This window comes from Muscardinus avellanarius (genome assembly GCF_963383645.1).
Source record: "Muscardinus avellanarius genome assembly, chromosome: 9".
In the NCBI taxonomy this organism is placed as follows: Eukaryota; Metazoa; Chordata; class Mammalia; order Rodentia; family Gliridae; genus Muscardinus; species Muscardinus avellanarius.
Window position 1 is genome coordinate 103,337,969 of NC_137795.1, and position 20,936 is coordinate 103,358,904.

At 37.8% G+C, this 20,936-nt stretch overlaps 1 protein-coding gene across 1 annotated transcript; it reads left to right on the top strand.

The window, feature by feature from the left end:
* Positions 1 to 637: 637 nt before the first annotated feature.
* On the top strand, positions 638 to 19,366 carry LOC308266894 (uncharacterized protein; the record flags this gene model as incomplete). The annotated part of the gene is made up of 2 exons (XM_080701274.1): positions 638 to 1,565; positions 18,390 to 19,366. The coding sequence occupies exons 1-2, from the start codon at positions 641 to 643 to the stop codon at positions 19,364 to 19,366; spliced, it is 1,902 nt and encodes a 633-aa protein (XP_080557400.1). The 5' UTR covers positions 638 to 640.
* Positions 19,367 to 20,936: the final 1,570 nt, after the last annotated feature.

Sequence of the window (20,936 nt, forward strand, 5' to 3'; positions counted from 1 at the left end):
AGTATAAGTGGTAACATAACTACATTCCGACAATGAGACAAGAGAGAGTAGACCAATTTTGGTTACAGTCAAAACACTTTTTATTATAAATCCAGCCACAGTTATGACAAACTGCCATTCTTGCAACTTAATTCCAGTTTATACTATCTGTAAAAAGCATAAATCTAACAATTCATATTTCAAAGGCACAAATTTGTAAGAAATATTAATTAGAATGATCCCTGTCATGGTCCTTATCCTTCCAATCTTCATGTAAAGAAGAAAAAGACAAAACCTACCTTTACACATATGTTTACATGTACACTACAGTGCAGGGATTTACATGCATGAACAAACATCTGATATAATCACCACAAACTGAAAATAGTGTCCCTGCTGTGAAGGTGATTTAACATGTTTTGAACTTTGGTGAAAGTTGATTTGAAAATAAATGTTAAGATTTATTTGACTAATGTAATATGGCATTGCCATTTAATTTATGAGTGGCAAATATCCTTCTGTGTCACTTGGAAAATGTAGTTCTCAGTAAGTAATTAAGAAGCCAAAAATGTCAAATGAAGACAGGCACAGCTGTACTATTCTTCAGTACTTGCCTCGGACATTCAGATTTGGTGAGTTTCATTGTCTCTTTCACAGGGGAATGGAGGAAAATCAGACTCTGGTCACAGAATTCATCCTACTGGGGTTTTCTCTTGGCCCACACATGCAGATGCTCCTCCTGGGGCTCTTCTCCCTGCTCTATGCCTTCACCCTGCTGGGGAACGGGGCCATCCTGGGGCTCATCTGCCTGGACTCCAGACTGCACACCCCCATGTACTTCTTCCTCTCCCACCTGGCCATCGTCGACATGGCCTACGCCTGCAACACGGTGCCCCAGATGCTGCTGAACCTCCTGGACCCAGCCAAGCCCATTTCCTTCACCGGCTGCATGACGCAGACCTTTCTCTTTCTGACTTTTGCCCACACAGAATGCCTCCTGCTAGTGGTGATGTCCTATGATCGCTATGTGGCCATCTGCCACCCCCTCCGATACTCTACCATCATGAGCTGGAGAGTCTGCATCGGCCTGGTGGTGACTTCCTGGATGTTGGGAATCTCCTTGGCCTTAGTCCATCTAGTATTACTATTACCACTGCCCTTCTGTGGATCTCAAAAAGTGAATCACTTTTTCTGTGAAATCATAGCTGTTCTCAAACTTGCCTGTGCAGATACCCACATCAATGAGCTCATGGTTTTGGCCGGGGCAGTGTCTGTGCTGGTGGGCCCACTCTCCTCAATTGTGATATCTTATGCTCATATTCTACACGCTATCCTGAAGATCCGATCAGGGCAGGGACGCAAGAAAGCTTTCTCCACCTGCTCCTCCCACCTCTGTGTGGTTGGACTCTTTTATGGGACTGCCATCGTCATGTATGTTGGGCCCCAGCATGGGAACTCCAAGGAGCAGAAGAAATATCTCCTGCTATTTCACAGCCTTTTTAATCCCATGCTCAACCCCCTGATCTACAGTCTCAGGAACAAAGAAGTCAAAAGTGCTCTGAAGAGGATGATTCTGAAGGAGAGAGAATCATGAGAAACAGAAAAATAAAATCATTGGGCTTAAAGGAATCTGAGAAGTCATACCTACACAGGATACATAAATGCACTTGGGGCATCCTTTTCATTTTCTTGAAATATTTCTATGACACCTCCCAAGAAAGCCACTCTTTCCTGAGATGTTTTCCTCTTTCTAGCATTTCAGGTTGGGACTGACCAAGTAATGGAAACATCTTTATGCTGCTGCATTGCGTGCCTATGTTTAACGTCGCGGTATGAAGCATTTTGAATAATAGGAAAGAATTATTCATTCCATGTATTTTGTAGCCAAAATTTTATAGCGGGGTTGGTAGACTCTTTAAGATGTAGAAGTGAGGAGAAATTGGTAATCTCATTTTTATTTAAATATTTTTAGTTCAGGACGTGTCATCTTTTTTAAAAGTAAGTCTATATCCAAAATATTTTTATGGATTCTTCTGACAATAACATTCTCCAAAGCATAGACAATTTATATAATAAGAGCATGAAGCAAAGCTCCCGAGGAAAGAAAATTGAGAATATAACTAATACAATGAACAACAAGAAAACCTCAGCAACTGACCTAACAATAAATATATAGACTGAAGCTTTCTCCATCCCTCTCTGCCGATGCTTGTGGAAGGCGGGTGAAAACTTGTGGGATGTAGAGCTGAGGGTCATAAACAGCTCTAAAGTACCTGACAGTCCCTGAAATAACTTCGTATTTTCTGTCTTCAGTTTGGTCAGTTTTTCCAACTAAAAATGATCAAAGCCTGGAGAAATGATTTTTGAAAATTAAGAACAGACTCTAATTGCAATGACTAGCTGACCAGTAATACCAGAGTTGAATATTAATGGGAATAATTTTTTAATTTTTTGTGTGGTAATGAACCCGGGGCATTTTACCTCCTAGCTACACCCCAGCCCTATTTTTATATTCTTTATTTCCAAAAAGGTACTAAGTTGTAGAGGGCCTTACTAAGTAGCTGAAGCTGTGCTCAAACCACGATCCTCCTGACTCATTCTCCCAAGTACTGAAATTACAAACGTGCACCACCACAAATGGCTGGGAATAATTTTAAATTAAGATATTTGAGGTACATTAAGTAACCTTTATACTCAGAAGTGAAACTCTTCCCCCTAACAATAAGCGATAGAAAATAATAGTTGAAAAGTAGTCAGAAAAGATACAGAAAGGCACTTTTTTCAACTCCTTTCTCATATTACATATAAATTAATTCAACTTTTTAAATACTCAAATTGTACATAAGAGAAATATTTAAATTTTTATACTGAAGATTGATCCCAGGGCATTTTACCTCTGAGCTACATCACTAGATCTTTTAATTTTTAATTTGAAACAGGATTTTATTGTTGAGGACCTCTCTAAATTGCTGAGGTTGGCCTTGAACCTGTGATCCTCCTGTCTCAGCCTCCCAACTACTTGGATTATAGATGTGTGTCACCACACCTGGCTCTTGATTACAAGCAATTTTAACAAGGTAGCTTGAGATGAAAACACTATGTAAGCTATTATATTTTTTCAACATAGTCCATTTCATTTATTTTGATAATGAGATAAATAGTGATTATGGATTAAACAAATATTTTTCTTTTCTAAATTTTATTTTTAATCAAAGTTCTTACTGCAATACCATAATCTTGACAATTATTATATTTTGAAAAACAATAAAAAGGAAATTTTTAAAAGCTTACAAAATGCTACTATACACAACAGGATTTGGATTTGAAGTCCTCAGAAATAACTAATGAAGGCTCTCTGGCAATTAAATAGATGTATACTGTGTGAGGTATGCCAGATTTAGGATTAAAAAATATAATTTTATAAAGATTCAACCTCTTCAAATAGATTAATAGTTCTAATTAATTCACTATCAATATTTTATCATGTCCCAACAGGGTATATACCTGTGTACAAAACCTGACAAGCTAATTTTAAAATACAAAAGGCTAAGTTGATATATATAAAAAAAGAAGGTCAGGTGATTTTGTTTCTCCAGGTTTCAAAACACACCCTTATGCTAACAGAAGAGTGGAGGAGTTCATTTAAGATAGCCAAGAAATAGACCAAGTAGAATAGAAAGCATGGAGCCAGGCATGGTGGCACACACTTGTAATTCCAGTACTTGGGAGGCTGAGACAGGAGGATTGCAGGTTTGAGGTCAGCCTCAGCAACTTAACAAGGCCCTCCATAACTTAGTGAAGCCCTGTTTCAAAATAAAAAATAAAGTAGGGCTGGAGGTATAGCTTAGAGATAGAATATTCCAGGATTCAATTCCCAGTATCATATAAAGGGAGGAAGGAAAGAAGGAAGAAGGAAGGAAGGAAGGAAGGAAGGAAGGAAGGAAGGAAGAAGGAAGGAGGAAGGAAGGAAGGAAGGAAGGAAGGAAGGAAGGAAGGAAGAAGGAAGGAGGAAGGAAGGAAGGAAGGAAGGAAGGAAGGAAGGAAGGAAATGTGTGCTTGTGTTAGCACTTGCAGCATGAGCTACAGGGTGTGGCTGACCACTGAAGAAAGGGAGCACTCCTCAGTGAATGGGATCAAATCATACAGAAGAGTCATTCCCTAATGCATTCAGATTTGCAATGCATTTCAAATCAACGGCAAACTATAAGTTTTTAGAAGCTATAGTGGAAGATTTTTTTAAAATATTGCACAGACTTGCTATTGAAATATAATGTACAAGCCAGGCATGGTAGCATACGTTTGTAATCTCAGCTCTTGGGAGGCTGAGATAAGAGGATTGCAAGTTTGCAGCCAACATCAGCTATGTAGCTGCAACGTTGTGAGACCCCATTTTAAAATAAAGAATAAAAAACAGGTCTGGAGGTTTAGCTCAGAGGTAGAATGCTCCTGGGCTCAATATTAAGTTCCAGGAAGAGAAAGAAAGAAAGAAAGAAAGAAAGAAAGAAAGAAAGAAAGAAAGAAAGAAAGAAAGAAAGAAAGAAAGAAAGAAAGAAAGAAAGAAGAAGGGAGGGAGGGAGGGAGGGAGGGAGGGAGGGAGGGAGGGAGGGAGGGAGGGAGGGAGGAGAGAAAGAAAGAAGAAAAATGAAAGAAGAAAGAAAAACGCACAAAGTTGCAAAATCATTAAATTCTCATTAAAAGAAAATATGAATACATTTTACTAGGTTGAAATTAGAAACTTATATTCATCTAAATAAACCATGAAAAGATCAAAAGGACTAGCAATAAAATAATCTCCTACCCGTTTACCTTATCTCACCTCCCAAGCACCTCCTTCTAGATGCACACCTCACCATCCCACTTGACCAGGCGACCCCTCCAGAACATTTCTACGTTCTATTTTAAATTCTATATTTACACATGAGACTGAGGAATACAGAGACTATGTAATTTGTCCCAGTTCATCCAGGTAGTTTATGGAAAATCTGGAGTTCCAGCCAGATTGTTTAGCTTCAAAGCCTTCCCTCCCAGTTCTGGAGGCTGCAAGTTTGAGGTCAGGGTGCCGACATGGCCGGGTCCTGGTGAGGATCCTCCATCTGGCTGGCAGGAGGCATCTTCCATTCACCCCACACAGCAGAGAGGAGGCCACATCCCTAACACTTTACAAACTCTATCTACAAATGTACTTATACCACTGACCCCAGAATCTAGGCAAAACACAAACATACTCCCTCTACCACCAGGAGACAGAGTCATCACATCTTCCTTCCTCCCCTCCCTCCTTCTTTCTTCTTTCCTTCCTCCCCTCTCTCCCTCCTTCTTTCCTTCCTTCCATTCTCCTTTCTTTCTATATAGACACATTGTTTTTCATAAGATTCACTATAAACACTACTGAGAGTAACTGTGATATCACACCATTATTACTGGAAGGAATGGACATAGCCTTCAGACCACTGACCACTGATACATGAGGAATAAAGAGGAATGTTTCACAACATTTCACAAACTTAACTCTATAGATAACTAAACCGAAAGGATTTATTTCTCAAAAATGTTTGTAAAAGAGGACTTATAATGAACATGACATTAGCATCGGGCTTAAAAGACTAAAACAAGCATGGAGAAAATGGCTAAATCATTTCAGTAACAAGAGCAACAGGAGTAATCATATCAAAGGGTGTCATAAGATAACAATGGGATGAAATTAAGATTTTTAGTTAAAAAAGTATCTTAAACTTAAGAATGAAGAGAGTAGGTAGATTTGGAGGGTGAAATTTTTATGGTAGATGAGTCACTTTCAGATTTTTTTTTTTTTTTTTTTTTTTTTTTTTTTTTGGTGGTGGTGGTACTGGGGTTCCTGGAAGCCCTTCTACCTCCGGGCTACATTCCCAGACCTATTTTATGTTTTTTATTTTGGAAACAGGGTCTCCCAAGCCAGCGTGCCGGCTGGCTTCGAATCAGCGCGATCCTCCTGTCTCCGCCTCCCAAGCGCGGGGATTACAAGCGTGCGCCACCATGCCCGGCCACTTTCAGAATTTTTGTAGTGGGAGAATTTTTTTCTTTTGACAGTTGATATCTAAAACTGATAAAGAAAATAATAGAAAAATCCTGTTTTTTTCTCTATAATTCTCCTCTTTATCAGGATGGGAAATCTTTTTCAGAAGAACTATTTATCAGAAGATTTCTTTTTGTATTCCATGGGCCAAAACTGAGGCGGATGGCAGTCCTCATCCTTAAGCAAAAAAGATGAAATTAGGTTCTGGCTTAGATCAATCTTGGTTAAATTCCCTGTGGGTCAGAATGAGGACCACTTTCATTGATAACTTTTCTACTATTCCCTTTGAAAAATGATTATGGTATCAACAAAAAAATATGGATAAGGCCATAATGCATAAGATATGATAGCAGGCTTATCTCTCAATGGTTTTAAGTTTTGAAAACAGACTTCCTAAATCTTGAGAGGAATTATACCACTTAAGTATGCAAACTTTTTCATCCTTCAGTGTTAGGGACTCAACCGATACTCTCTCAAGATAAGAACAATGTTTAAAACAATAATGTCTGTGTTCTATAAATATAATTTAAAAATTCTTAAATCAAGGGCTTTAAGAATTTTACTTATCCAGGTAAAAACAAAATAATTCTTAATTAAAATGTTTTTTAGTTACTCCTTCTAGAGAAAGTATTCTTTCTTCTGCCCCAATTATGCATGTGTGTTTATATTTCAAAGACACATGAGAAGTATTATGCTGCTTTTATTAAAAATGCTTAAAATTATTGGTTTCTCCTTATAGGCTTATATTCCTCTAAGCTCAAAGAGATATCTGGAATTCAACTAATCAAATATGGGGTGATAAGTTTGTATTTTTCTGTATTTCCTAGTATACTTTCATATTGGGTGAATGTTCTTTTTATCAACAAAAAGTTAAAACTTTCCTAAAACATTATATCATTCCATTTTGTTAATTTATCTATTTGTCCTATTAGCATGGCATCTGTCTATTCTAATAAAGAAACTATGGGATGTTGACCATAAATAATAACGGCTATTTCTGAGTACTGTGATCTGGGATAATTTTAGAAGTTTTTTATTATACTCCTTAAGATGGCTTTACTTTTACATATTGATGAAGTCCACTTTTCTGTAAAAGTGGATGGAAATATAGAATAGTAAAGAATTGTAAGCTCTAAAAATGGAGCAAATTTCCAATCCATCTTGAAATGACTCTTGTATAGGGTGAGAAAGTGGGATTTATTTCCACTTTTCTGCATATGGTTAACCAGTTTTGCCAACATACTTTGTTGAACAGGCTACCTTTTTTTCAGTGTATGTTTTTGGTCTCTTTGTAAAAAATCAATTGGCTGTAAGTGTATGGATTTGTTTCTGAGTTTTCTATTCTGCTCAGTTGGTCTATGTATCTGTTTTTGTGCCAGTGCCATGCTGTTTTTATTACAATGTCTTTGTAGTATCATTTAAAGTCATGTATAGTGATTCCTCCTGCATGGTTTTTGTTGCTGAGAACTACTTTGGCTATTCTGGGTTTTTTGTTGTTCCAAATGAATTTCAGGACTAATTTTTCTATGTCTGTGAGGAATAATCTTGGTAATTTAATGGGCATTGCATTGAATCTGTAGATCACTTTTGGAAGGATGGCCATTTTGGGTACTTATTCTGCCTGTCCATGAACATGAAAGATCTTTCCATCTTCTAAGATCTTTGATTTTTTTATTCAGTGCTTTATAATTTTTGTTGTAGAGCTCTTTTACCTCCTTGGTTAAGTTTTTTCCTAAGTATTTTATTTTATTTTTTGTGGAAAATCCTGAGTAGAAGTGTTTTCTGAATTTTTTTCAGTGGATTTATGTTTGGTATACAAAAAAGCTTCTGATTTTTTAACATTAATTTTGTATTCAGACACTGCTGAATTTGTTGATCAGTTCTATAAGCCTTTTGGTTGAGTTTGCTGGGTTTTCTAAATATAGTATCATGTCATCTGTGAATAGTGAAAGTTTGAATTCTTCTTTCCCTATTTGTACTCCTTTGATTTTCTTTTCTTGCCTTATTGCTCTGGCTAGAGTCTCAAGTACTATATTGAAGAGAAGTGGTGATAATGGACATCCTTGTCTTGTTCTTGTTTTTAGGGTTTTTTTTTTCAAGTTTTTTTGTATTTATTATGATGTTAGCTATGGGGTATTAAGGTATGTTCTTTCTATTCTGATTTTCTGCAATGGTTTTTATCATAAATGGATGTGGATTTTATCAAATGCTTTTCAGTGTCTATTGAAACAATCATGTGATTTTTGTCTTTGTTCTGCTTATATGATGAATTACATGGATTGTTTTTTGTATGTCGAACCAGCCTTGCATCCCTGGGATGAACCCTACCTGGTCATGGTGTATGATCTTCTTGATGTGGTTTTGAATGCATGTTCCTTACTTGAACTGTCTTTATTTGGCTTTGGTATTAATGTGATGTTGGCTTCATAGAATATTTGGAAATTAGACCAGAGACCTTGAGGCGCCTTGAAGAGGGCATAGGTCCAACACTGCAACACATAGGCACAGGTAAAAACTTTCTCAACAAGACCCCAAAGGCACAAGAAACTAAAAGTGAATCAATACATGGAATTGCATGAAACTGAAGAGCTTCTGTACAGCCAAGAAAACTGTCAAGGACCGTAATCAAGAGCCAACAGAATGGGGGAAGATTTTTACCACCTTCTCTTCTGATAGAAGTTTAATATGTAGAATATACAGAGAACTCAAGAAGTTCAGCACTAAGAAAACAACCCAATCAAAAAATGGGCAAGGTAATTCACAAAAGAAGAAATTCAACTGGCCAATAAATGCATGAAAAAAATGCTCAACATCATTGGCAATCAGAGAGATACAAATCAAAACTACCCTAAGATTTCACCTAACTCCAATTAGAAGGGCAATCATTCAAAACACAAACAACAACAAATGCTGATGAGGATGTGGAGAAGTGGGGACTGTAACACATTGTTGGTGGGATTGTGAATTAGTGCAACCACTTTGAAAAACAGTATGGAGGATTCTCAGAAGAATGGAAACAAACTTACCATTTGATTCAGCAATACACTTCTGGGTATCTACCCAAAAGAAAGGAAATCATCCTACCAAACTAATGCATGTGTATCTATGTTCATAGTTGCACAATTCACCATTGCCAAACTATGGGACCAGCCATGATGTCCATCAACAGATGAATGGATTACAAACTGTGGGATATGTACACAATGGAATTTTACTCAGCCATAAAGAAAAATACAATTACATCATTTTCAGGAAAATGGGTGGAACTGGAGGACATTATGCTAAGTGAGATTAGTCAGTCATAAAAAATAAGAAATCAGATGCTTTCCCTAATATGCAAAAGCTAGGGAGAAATGGGTAACAGGAGGAACTCTAGATGAAGAACAAGATCCTATAGAGGAGCAAGTAAGGGAACCTGAGGCGATGTGAGGGGGGAAGAGGGAAATTTGATGTACTTAAACAAACATATCAAAATCAATCACTAAGCCAAGCACAGGTAGGAGGAATGGGAGGGAATGAGATGGAGATTGGGTAAAGGCTAATTGGATGATGTGTGCATGTATGTCTCCACAGGTCTTTTATCTCATTAAGATGTATGACTACAATGCACCAACAAAAAATTTAAAAATTTAAATAAAATAAAAATGGAGTAAAATTAGCAAGAGAAATTCAGACTTCATCTCTGTTCATCAGTTTTGCCACTAGTGTCTGTAACCTGAACTGGGACTGACACATTTTTGGTGCATAATAAAATTTAGTTAAGAAACACACACATGGCCAGTGCCAACTTTCCAGCTCCTGAGCAAAAACCAGCACCATGTTGTGGTCCCATTTTTAAGCCCAATTATGGGGAGGTGATTGGTGGAGAAGGGGCTGCCATAAGAAATCAATAATCCCCTGAGATCATTAGTTCATGACATATCAGAACTGGCAGCCAGTCTCAAAGAATATTATTTATTTTACCTATGATTTTTTTACACCTGACTTTCTAGACAAAAAAAGTATCTCAATTAAAATGCTTATAGCTGCAATAAAGACGAAGTTCACTAGTGGCCTTTTTATTTCCTCTGCTTGGAGTGTCTGTGTGTGTGTGTGTGTGTGTGTGTGTGTGTGTTTCTGTTGATAAATATATATATGCTTTCTAATTTTCCTCTGCCACCTCAGATAATACATCCATTGGAAACTGATGGGGAATGCGGGTATTGGAAAATTGCTTTTTTATTAATTTAAAAATGTAAAATGTAGTCAGGAACTGGGTGCTGTGCAGATATTCAGGCAGGAAGGGGAAGGCAGCTGTAACGCTGCAGAGTTCCCCCACACTAAAAGTGAATAGCAAATACACAAAAGAATTGTAGCCCAGGGCCTTCATATTTTAAAGAAAAGTTTACATAATAAATAACTTTTAGCAGTTAGGCTAAAACTCCCTAAGGATGTGGGAGGATGATACAGGCATTATTCAAAGAGGGCAGATACTATGTGACCACTGACTTTGTTGGCCAAGTCTTAACAAAGATTTGCACTGGAGATGAGCAGCTGGCCTAAACCTGCATGGAGCAGGAAGAAGGCTTGTGGTCAAGCAAGATGAGAGACAGCAAATCCTCATAATCATATCAAAAGGCTTGTATTGGAGATAATGAGTGGGCCCACACGTACGTCAGGTTAGGAAGACTATTTGTTAAGCAAATGAAAGATAATGAATATTTATAAAAACTGTTCTATATCTAAAAACTTCAGTGTCTTGTTTGCAAGGCACTTCACTACTCATCCCTCTCTGATGTAGGGTTTTAATAATTCTGTTCCTTCTTTCTACCTTTGTAGTAATAAAAATTGTTTAAGCTTACAGCAGATTTGTTCTGGCTTTTTATTTTTCTAAATTATCTAAGAACAAGGACCCACAGCTCCATCTCACAGGGTCACAGTTTTGGCGCCCCAATGTGGGGCTCCATCTGGCACCATTACAGAAACATTATTGAGACATCCCTCAGCATACTTCAGGCCTCCTTCTACCTGGATCACTTGCTTCCTAGAAGTTCCATCTGCCTGTGTCCTAAGTTGGGCCCCCTATACCTTTTGTGCTTGTGTCATACTGAGGCTTTAACCAAGGGGCACTCTACCTCCAAGCTACACCCTCAGCCCCTTTTTTCACTTTTTGTTTTGAAACAGTATCTCCCTAAGTTTCCAGAGTCTCCATAAGTTACTTGGACCTCCCAAATACTGGGATCATAGGCACACACTGCTACACCATGTCATTCTCTTTATTTATTCCCTTGTCTTGGTGGAGCACAGCCTCCAGCAGCTTCGTAAGATTAAGAAGATGTATAAAGACAGAAGAGATAGTGAAAGCAGCCCTCAGCATTACAAGTCTTTGTCTTTGCTTACATTGGCTTATCTTCTTCAGATATCCTATTGAAATTCTATATGATAAGTAGACTTCCAAAAGAAAAAGAAAGGACTCAAGGCCTGGGAAACAAGTATTTTTATCTCAGAGATGGCTAAATGTTAAAAGTATACATAGGTGCAGCTGTAGGTATAGTGATTAATGGTACTCAGCAAACACTTCTATTTTAGTTCGGCCTTCCAAATGTTTACTTTGTTTTATTTGTTCTTGCTAAAATATAAAATTCTAATCAGAAACTTAACACCCACACAAAATCTGAGGCTGGGTACAGTGGTGCATGTTTGTAATTCCAGTACTTGGGAGACTGAGATAGGAGGATCACAAGTTTGAGGTCCACACCAGCAACGGAGTGAGATTCTGTTTTTAAAGAGTAAGGGGGGTACAACGTGGAGATTGAATTCCCCAGGTTCAATCCTTGGAACTCTCCTCAAAAAAGTCCAAACCTTTACAACAGAAAATGTTTTTCCTCTAATCATTTCAAAGAGTAGATGTAAAATAGACAAATCATTACATGATTGTATATTCACAGGAGGCCATGTTTAATGTCGTTATATAGTGTTCAATAGAAGACATTAAATTGTGCTAATTACAAGAATTTGAATGAATATGCACAAAAAACATTATTAACTCCAGCTAGGTATTTGTGAGTCAAATTCATTTTTATCCAATTTTTACAATGTCAGAAAGATGAACAATAAAAATAATGAAAGTGGTAAACCATTTAAACTCACCTTGAACCATGCAAATTATAAGGGCTTTGGTCTACCACAGAGTAAAAACCAATTTATGTTGGAATTATTAAAGAAGGCTCTGAAGCACTGGCATTATGTTTGAAATAAAGTGATTGACCTGAAGTAAATGAATTAGAATTTTAAGAGTGGGAGATAACCAGAAATAGCACTGGAATGGAGTAGAAACTATGGGTTTGAGAATAGGGAGGCAAGTTGAGGGAGGCCATATTGGACACAGAGATTCTTTAAAAAGAGGAAGTAACCTCAGTTAGCTGCCTCTAAAATACATACATATTTTATTATTCTCTAAAATGCATTAAACACATTTCTATTATTTTGATATGCCTCTTCCACTACAGTTTAAGAACTAAGATGGTAGATATTCAGGGCAGACAGTAAAGAAGAATTAGAAGGATTTTATAATCATCAAGTGTTGTCACTTGAGGGAAAGAGATATGTGTGGTTTTTTTTTTTATCTGTAGGACCTAACCACAAAATGTGATTATAAAAATGTGGCTAAGAAATCTAGAGAATATTAAGAAAGAAGACAAAGTGCACCAAACGGTTAAATAAAAAATAATTGCCATGCCGGGGGTGGTAGTGCACACTTGTAATCCCTGAGTTTGGGAGGCGGAGACAGGAGGATCACGCAGGTTTGAAGCCACCCTTGCTGGCTTAAGAGACCCTGTTTAAAAATAAATAAATAAATAAATAAATAAATAAATAAATAAATAAAATTTTAAAAATTGCCACTTGAGAAAGACGGAGTGGTTATTTACAATAACATCTCCATTTTGAGAAACCTAGTTCTTCGAGCTGATGCCTTAACAGGGTCCAGAAAGCCTCTCCCTTTGAAAAATCCAGAGATTATAGCTTCTGGTGTACACTCAAAGAAGAGGTGGAGAAGGAAATAAAACTTAAGACTGATAAGATGAAGTGTAAGTTTTGAGATGATTGGATGAATTACATATAATTTTAAAATTTTCCACGCAAAGTTTTACCATCTCTGCTGAAATCCTGTCCCCACCCAACCCCAGGCAAATAAGCCCACTAAAATACATCCCATGGGAATACTGAGAGAACAAAATGAATCAACATGGGAAATTCTCTCATTAGTGCACCTGCAGAGAGAGAAGTAGCAATTTTTTAAATTTTCTCTAGAGAACATTGAGTGCGTGTAATGCCGCATGATTCTGTTTTTTGTATCATTATTTATGTCTGAAGACAGAGAGTTGTATTCTGATGATGACAGAAAAAGCCAGGGTTGCAGAATCAAGTCTCCCATCAGCCTGAATCAAGTCTTTACCTCCCTATAAGGTCCCTTTAGAGAGGAGGATCCATCTGGCCCACTGCATATTTTCCTTTTGAGTTTTCTTCCAAGATAAAGGTGATGATTGAGAGAATGTAAAAAATGTAGATTATCCTACTCTAAGTAAAAGTGGTTTATTAGCTCTGAGAAGGAGGAAAAGAGGAAGTGAGAAATGAATGAAATCGGCGCCAGGTAGTAGAGACAAAATGTTTAAACATGTAGTTTAAACATGACCTACGGTCATGAGTGTGACCAGGGTCCTAATCAGATCACTAGAACCACTGTCCACTACATGCTGTGGCCATGGTTTCTCTGACCCTCGTGGCACCTCCACTCATGTGCCCTCAACATCCCCTGGCAGCTCTTGGCTATGGCATGACTAAGCTGGAGAAGAGAATCAGGTAACCCTCCACTTAGGATGTGATTTGGTTAATGGGCTGCAAAGTGTCAGCAGGGTTTGTCATCCCTGGGCATGTCCTTACACACACACACACACAAAAAAAAAAAACCCCTGCAGTCACATGGTTTGCTTGTCCTGAGTCGGCTCTGTCTTCTCCTCTGCTAATGGCCTGTCCTGCACATTCTGGGAGCATCGCCTTCTCCAGCAGAGCCACTTCACAGCGTGCAGAGATGGACAGCAGGTTTCCTCCCCCAGGGGAAACCCAGCACCCATCCTGGGCAGCATTCCCTTCTAGTCCTTATTTTAGTAGAAGAGCTGTTTCTTAAGATTAGTGGATATAGAAGCTACTTTCCAACGATGGGTTTCAAATCTCTAATAACATTTAAACATTTGCTAAGTGTCTCGTGAGAGTTAACTCATTTAATCATTACTATTACACCATGAGTTAAGATGAATTACTCATCCCATCTTGCACATAGGTGAACTGAGGGATAAAGAGATGCATAGATATCACAAAGGTTGTATGCAACGAGCCAGAATTTGAACCCAGGCAGCCTTACTCTAGAATCTTTCTTTTTTTTTTTTTAAGCTATGGAAGTCATTAGTATCAAGCTATGTGTCAAAGTAATTATTGGGATGTAATTTCTGAGCAAGTGCAAAGATTTGGCAAATGGTGTTGCTAGCCCAGGGCTGTCTTTGATGACCTCGAGGCTCTTTCTTTCTTTCTTTCTTTCTTTCTTTCTTTCTTTCTTTCTTTCTTTCTTTCTTCCTTTCTTTTTTGGTGGTACTGGGGTTCTTGGAAACCCTTCTACCTCCGGGCTACACTCCCAGATATATATATATATATATATATATATATATATATATATATATATGTATATATATATATACACACACACACACATATATATGTATGTATACACACACACACACACACACACACACACACACACACACATATATATATATTTTTTTTTTTTTTTTTTTGAAACAGGGTCTCTTAAGCCAGCGCGGCTGGCTTCGAACCTGCGTGATACTCCTGTCTCTGTCACCCAAGCGCGGGGATTACAAGTGTGCACCACACCCGGCTTGAGGCTCTTATTTCAACAGCAATACCAGCAGAAACATTTTCTCTGGGTAATTATTAAAAATTCTAAACAAGTCACCATTTTCCTTCTATAAGATTCATATTCTTTCTTTCTTCTCTCTGATAGTTCGCATAGCAGAACTGCCCAAGTTTAAAAAATCTGCATTTTCTCCTTTAACATAGGAGTGAGGTGAATTTGAAGGGTTCTTCCATCTCTCTAAACTTATTTTTATACTTAAATTTAAAAATTAAAATAAAACCATTAATAAAAATGTAAATAAATGTGTTTTACTGAGATTCAAAATTAGCCCACAAAAAAGGCAAACTGTATATGAAAATATTGGTTGTGTCATATTGATTGTGTTGTATTTCTAATTGCAGTTATTTAAATTCTTCCACTAATTTTATTGTTTCTGTAATGCTATTACTATTACATCAACCCTGTTGATGTCTGCTGTCATCTTTTAAAGATGTAAGTAATGAGGCTTAGAATAAGTTATTCAAGTTCATGTAGTTCACAATCAGAATTAAGACTGGAATGATGGTGAGAAACATTGTTAAACACTCTGATTTTGTTCTTTTTCAGGGATCCTGTTCTCTTAGTAACTGCTAACTTTGTCATGCTATAGAAGGACAGCAGAATGTACCCATGAAGCTTTTTGTTCTTGTTCTGACTACAGAAGATATTTCTTGGTTGTGTAATTAGAGTGGGCACTTGAAAGAATCTTCATTCCAGGTATTTGTGTCTTTAGTGTATCTGCCCCAGGCTTTAAAAAAAAAAAAAGGAAAATTTGATTTATTGAAATAGGAAATCCCAAATGTAGAACCATGCCATGTATTCCCTTGAGAGAGACCTTTCTTGATCAAATCATTCAAAGAAGCCTCTTTTAGTTGGGGACTAGGTGAGGTGCACCTGTAGTCCCAGCTACTTGGAAGGCAAAGACAGGAGGACCACTCCAGCACAGAAGATGGAGGCCAGCCTGGGTAGCACAGTAAGGTCCCCATTTAAAAATAATAAAAAAGAAACAAGCCCCCTTTTCTTAAACCAAGCAACTTTCTCTACTTTCACCCTGTTTATTTCCTTCACAGTTCTGTTCACATTCAATTATCTTAGTTCCTTGTTTACCTCTAGTAGTTTAGGAGTGATAATGAACCATGCCCTCTATTTTTTCCAACTCTAGAAATGTTAAATTGACAAATGTGTTTTGAGAGTCGGGCTTTTTGGGAAACAAGGTTTATATTTTAACAAAAACTACGTTCTAATTAATATCACAACCACTAGCCTACCCTCAGCCCCAAACGAGACAGAACATGCTCCCTTAGGCTTTGTGATCAAAGGGATAGCAATGCATATGGCCAGAAAGAGAACAGAGGAGTATCCCCAATTCTTTTTCATGTTTTATAAATCATGTGAATTAGGGAACGTACACAGCTTGGTATAACCAAAGTGATTCCATTAAGGGATATGGAAGTTTCTTCTCCAAAATGGAAATGTGAGATATGGAGGGTAGAATCTCCATCTCTTGTTCAGATTATAATCCTTTATCCATAGCTGCTTCCTCAGAAGAGAATGTGTGCAGTTCCTACATTTAAGGACTTGTGTTAAGACTTTGATGAAATAGAAATTTAAACCTTATAAAATTGTTTATGTACCAGATAAGCAAAGATTCTAACTGGGAATCTTTGTACTAATGATCATGTGAGAAAGAGGCATGATTTAGTCTCATACACGGTCAGTGGTATTTACATTGACATGATTTATTAAATTTATTTGCAATTATATAATAATAATTATTATATTGAAACCAGCAATAGATACAAAAAACTCTGTAATGTCTGTATACTTAGCATTTGCAATTTTATTATTAGAAGATTTCCTATTGCCGGAACACTTGTAATCCCAGTCCTTGAGAGGCTGAGACAGGAGGATTGGAGGTTCACAGCCAGCCTCAGTTACTCAAAGAGGCCATCCACAACGTAATGAGACCCTATCTCAAAATTAAAAAATAAAAAATAGATCTGGGGGTGTAACTAGGAAGTAGAATGCCCCTGGGCTTAATCCTTACTATCACAATAAAAGAAGATATCCTAAATAAATAATCATGAATAAGCACTGAAATTACTTTCAAGGTGTATTCTGTTGGATTTGAAACTTTATCATAATTCAACAAAACTAATATGCTAATTAAAAGATGTGAATAAAGTGCACAAAAACAGCACAGGTCACATTGTTTTGTTAGGCAGTGGTCCCATCCATCTCTTTCCAGTCCCTTAATCTCTCTTCGATGGCTGTACAGAGCCAGGGTCCTCCATGGGAGACCTCACTAAAAAGAACTAACCCCCAGTTCCAATGGTTCCTATCTCTGTGACTTTCTCAAGATACATTTGAACTGCAGTAGACTGTTGTCATGGTAACAAGTGGCAAAAGAGAAGGTGATCAGTAAATTTGATGGCAGCCTGAGCTGACCAAGCCTAGACAGTACCTTAATGAAAAAAGATCTATTGCTCTAGCAAATAACACTAGCTCTGAGACATGTCATATATTAAATGTAGAAACAGCAAAGAGGAGAGAAACAAAGCACAACTGCAACAGATCCGTCATCCTTAATGTCACCACTGCTAATCTAAGTTGATTTCCCTTTTGAGTTTCTTATTTTTAAAAGACTACAGAAATTTTATCAAAGGTATGCCCATTGTAGTAACCAAAGCATCCTTTTACTTATATCTAGATGTCAGTATCAAATATAGATAAAGAAGTGAACAAAACTTGAAACTACAATCATCAGAGATATAAATCAAATACCCATAGGCATTGGCCAGGGAGTATTTGCTGGCAAGCAGGGTCTTGGAAGTTTGAAAGAAACTTCAGAGGTGAGAAGTTATTTAAAAAGGATTTTAAATCTGAAATAAGTGAGCAGAAGGCACGTAAGAGGCAGGTGGATTAGTGGGTGGAGAGGCACATGACGATCAGGAGGTCCTAACCACTTCACATGTTGTCCTGAAAAGGCAGGCACCCCAGGAAATGAAGCCACCTTCTGTGGCAGAGTTTCATAACTATTATCGCTCTTCAAATTACATTAATAATCAAGACTCCCACCCCAAAAGGGAAGCCAAAATATATGAATTTTCCAAACTAACATGGGTATCCATGTGTATGTATATCTTGAAATTCAGGATATATAAAAATAGATCTTCTTATTATATATAAGCATATCTGCATGTGATTCATTTATTCATATTACTCATTTTTCTATTATTCTATTAGTAAAATATTTCCCAGTCTAATAAGCATACTAAGTTTTTTGCAACACATCTGAATATATGTTCTAGAAAATACATCCTAAGTGATACAGTTTAAAATACTTTCTCTGTAAGATTCACTAAATATCTTGTAATTCTGCCCCACAGCTCTGACCTTCCTGTCTTGGTACAGATCGGTATAGATCCCAAAGAGCACAGGAGTTTTCCCAAAATAGCATGGGAGGCAATCAGACATGGATCACAGAGGTCACCCTGCTGGGATTCCAGGTTAATCCCACCCTGGAATGCTTCCTCTTTGGACTTTTCTCTCTCTTCTATATCTTCACCTTACTGGGGAATGGAGTCATCCTTGGGATCATCTGTCTGGACTCCAGACTACACACGCCCATGTATTTCTTCCTCTCACACCTGGCCATTGTTGACATGTCCTATGCTTCTAACAATGTCCCCAAGATGCTGGCAAATCTTGTGAGCCAGAAAACAACCATCTCCTTCATCCCATGCATAGTGCAGACATTCTTGTATTTGGCTTTTGCTCACATAGAGTGCCTGATTCTGGTGGTGATGTCCTATGATCGGTACGTGGCCGTCTGCCACCCCCTGCACTACACTGTCATCATGAGCTGGAGAGTGTGCACTGTCCTGGCTGCCACTTCCTGGATGTTTAGCTTCCTCTTGGCCCTGGTCCACGTGGTCCTCATCCTGAGGCTGCCCTTCTGTGGGCCTCATGAGATCAACCACTTCTTCTGTGAGATCCTGTCCGTCCTCAAGCTGGCCTGTGCTGACACACGGCTCAACCAAGTTGTCATCTTTGCAGCCTGCGTGTTCATCCTAGTGGGGCCCCTCTGCTTGGTTCTGGTCTCCTACACGCGCATCCTGGTCGCCATCCTGAAGATCCAGTCAGGGGAGGGCCGCAGCAAGGCCTTCTCCACCTGCTCCTCCCACCTCTGTGTGGTAGGCCTCTTCTTTGGTAGCGCCATAATTATGTACATGGCTCCCAAGTCCCACCACCCTGAGGAGCAGCAGAAGATCCTTTCCCTGTTTTACAGCCTTTTCAACCCCATGCTGAACCCCCTGATCTACAGCCTGAGGAACGCAGAGGTCAAGGGTGCCCTGAGGAGGGCGCTGTGCAAAGAGAGACCAATGTAAGAGATATAAACAGCATGGAGAGAGGATTCTGCTTCCAGAGAAATATGAGAGTTGATATATTTTATACCTTTACTAGAATAAATTCTACCTTAAAATTGAATATTATAGAACTATACTTATAAATTGAAGATATAATGTCTTTGAAAAAAATAGAGGCAGCCTTCATGATTGTGGATACGCATGTAATACTTAAGAAGATACAAAAAGCACTAGACATAAAATGTTTAAGTTTGATAAAGTAATCATTAAGAAACAAGAAATAGAACCCACAGATTAAGTGATAATATTCAAAGTACATATCGAACAAATGAAACTAAAATACAAGGGAAGAACTCCTTCAAACCAATAATAAAAATAATACATAATTTGTGTAAAATCAGCAAAGCACATAAGTAGGCACTTCTACGAAAAATACAGATGGCTAAAAGATATATAATATAATGCTTGCTATTGTTAGTCAACACGAAATCATAATTAAAATTACCATGTGCTACTAGTTCATGCCTTGGTTAACTGTCTAAAATAGACACTTTTTAATAGATAACTCATCATTAGAATTTTTGGAAATCCAATTCCACATTTTGGGAATATTCAATACTAGAAAATATTGTATTCAGATTATTTAAAGTCAAAAGGAGTTAATAAAAGCATAGTGCATATCCTTCAGATCAATAATTAGTGATGTTTCCTATAAGGAGACACAAGTAGATATTGTGGCTTCAAGAACCATCTTTCTGTCATAATGATTCAAGTCTGACAAAAGCAGCTATAGACAATGTGTAAGTGAATGGGAATGGCAGTTTTTCAGCAAAATTTTATTTACAAAAATAGGCTGCTGGTCAAACTGGGTCCAGAACAGTTGCTTGCTAACTCTTGTTTTAATATCATCATACTAAAATCAAACTTGAAAATATAGTTTCCGCTGGGCGTGGTGGCGCACGCTTGTAATCCCCGCGCTTGGGAGACAGAGAAAGGAGAATCACACAGGTTCGAAGTCAGCTGTGCTGGCTTAAGAGACCCTCTTTTCAAAAATAAAATAGGCCTGGGAGTGTAGCCTGGAGGTAAAAGGGCTTCCAGGAACCCCGGTACCACCAAAAAAAGAAAGAAAGAAAGAAAGAAAGAAAGAAAGAAAGAAAGAAAGAAAGAAAGAAAGAAAGAAAGAAAGAAAGTTTCCTTCAAGAAAAAATGTGAAAAGAATAATTTTCTGTCCCTGATTTGTCATTATTGAAAGTTACAAAACTAATAGTGTCTTTTAGCACAAACACTGAGAGGGGAGGAGGTTCCGGGCCCCACAGCTGTACAGATGAACAGGTACAGAGTCTGCAGAGCCTGCTGCCATCATCTTCAAGGTACAGCAAGGTTTAGAAGTCACATGATGGTCATCACAGTCAATGTTCCAAAAACATGGTTCACAGCTAGACAATGAAAGACTTTTCCACAATTATAACAGGGTGGATCCATGTGTTTGCCAAATTCACCCTTGCTTTAAGAACCTAAGTGAATAGAAGCATGCAATTCTCAATAGTATTATATTGAGAGATGCTTTGCTCTCTTGCTATGATAAGCTGCA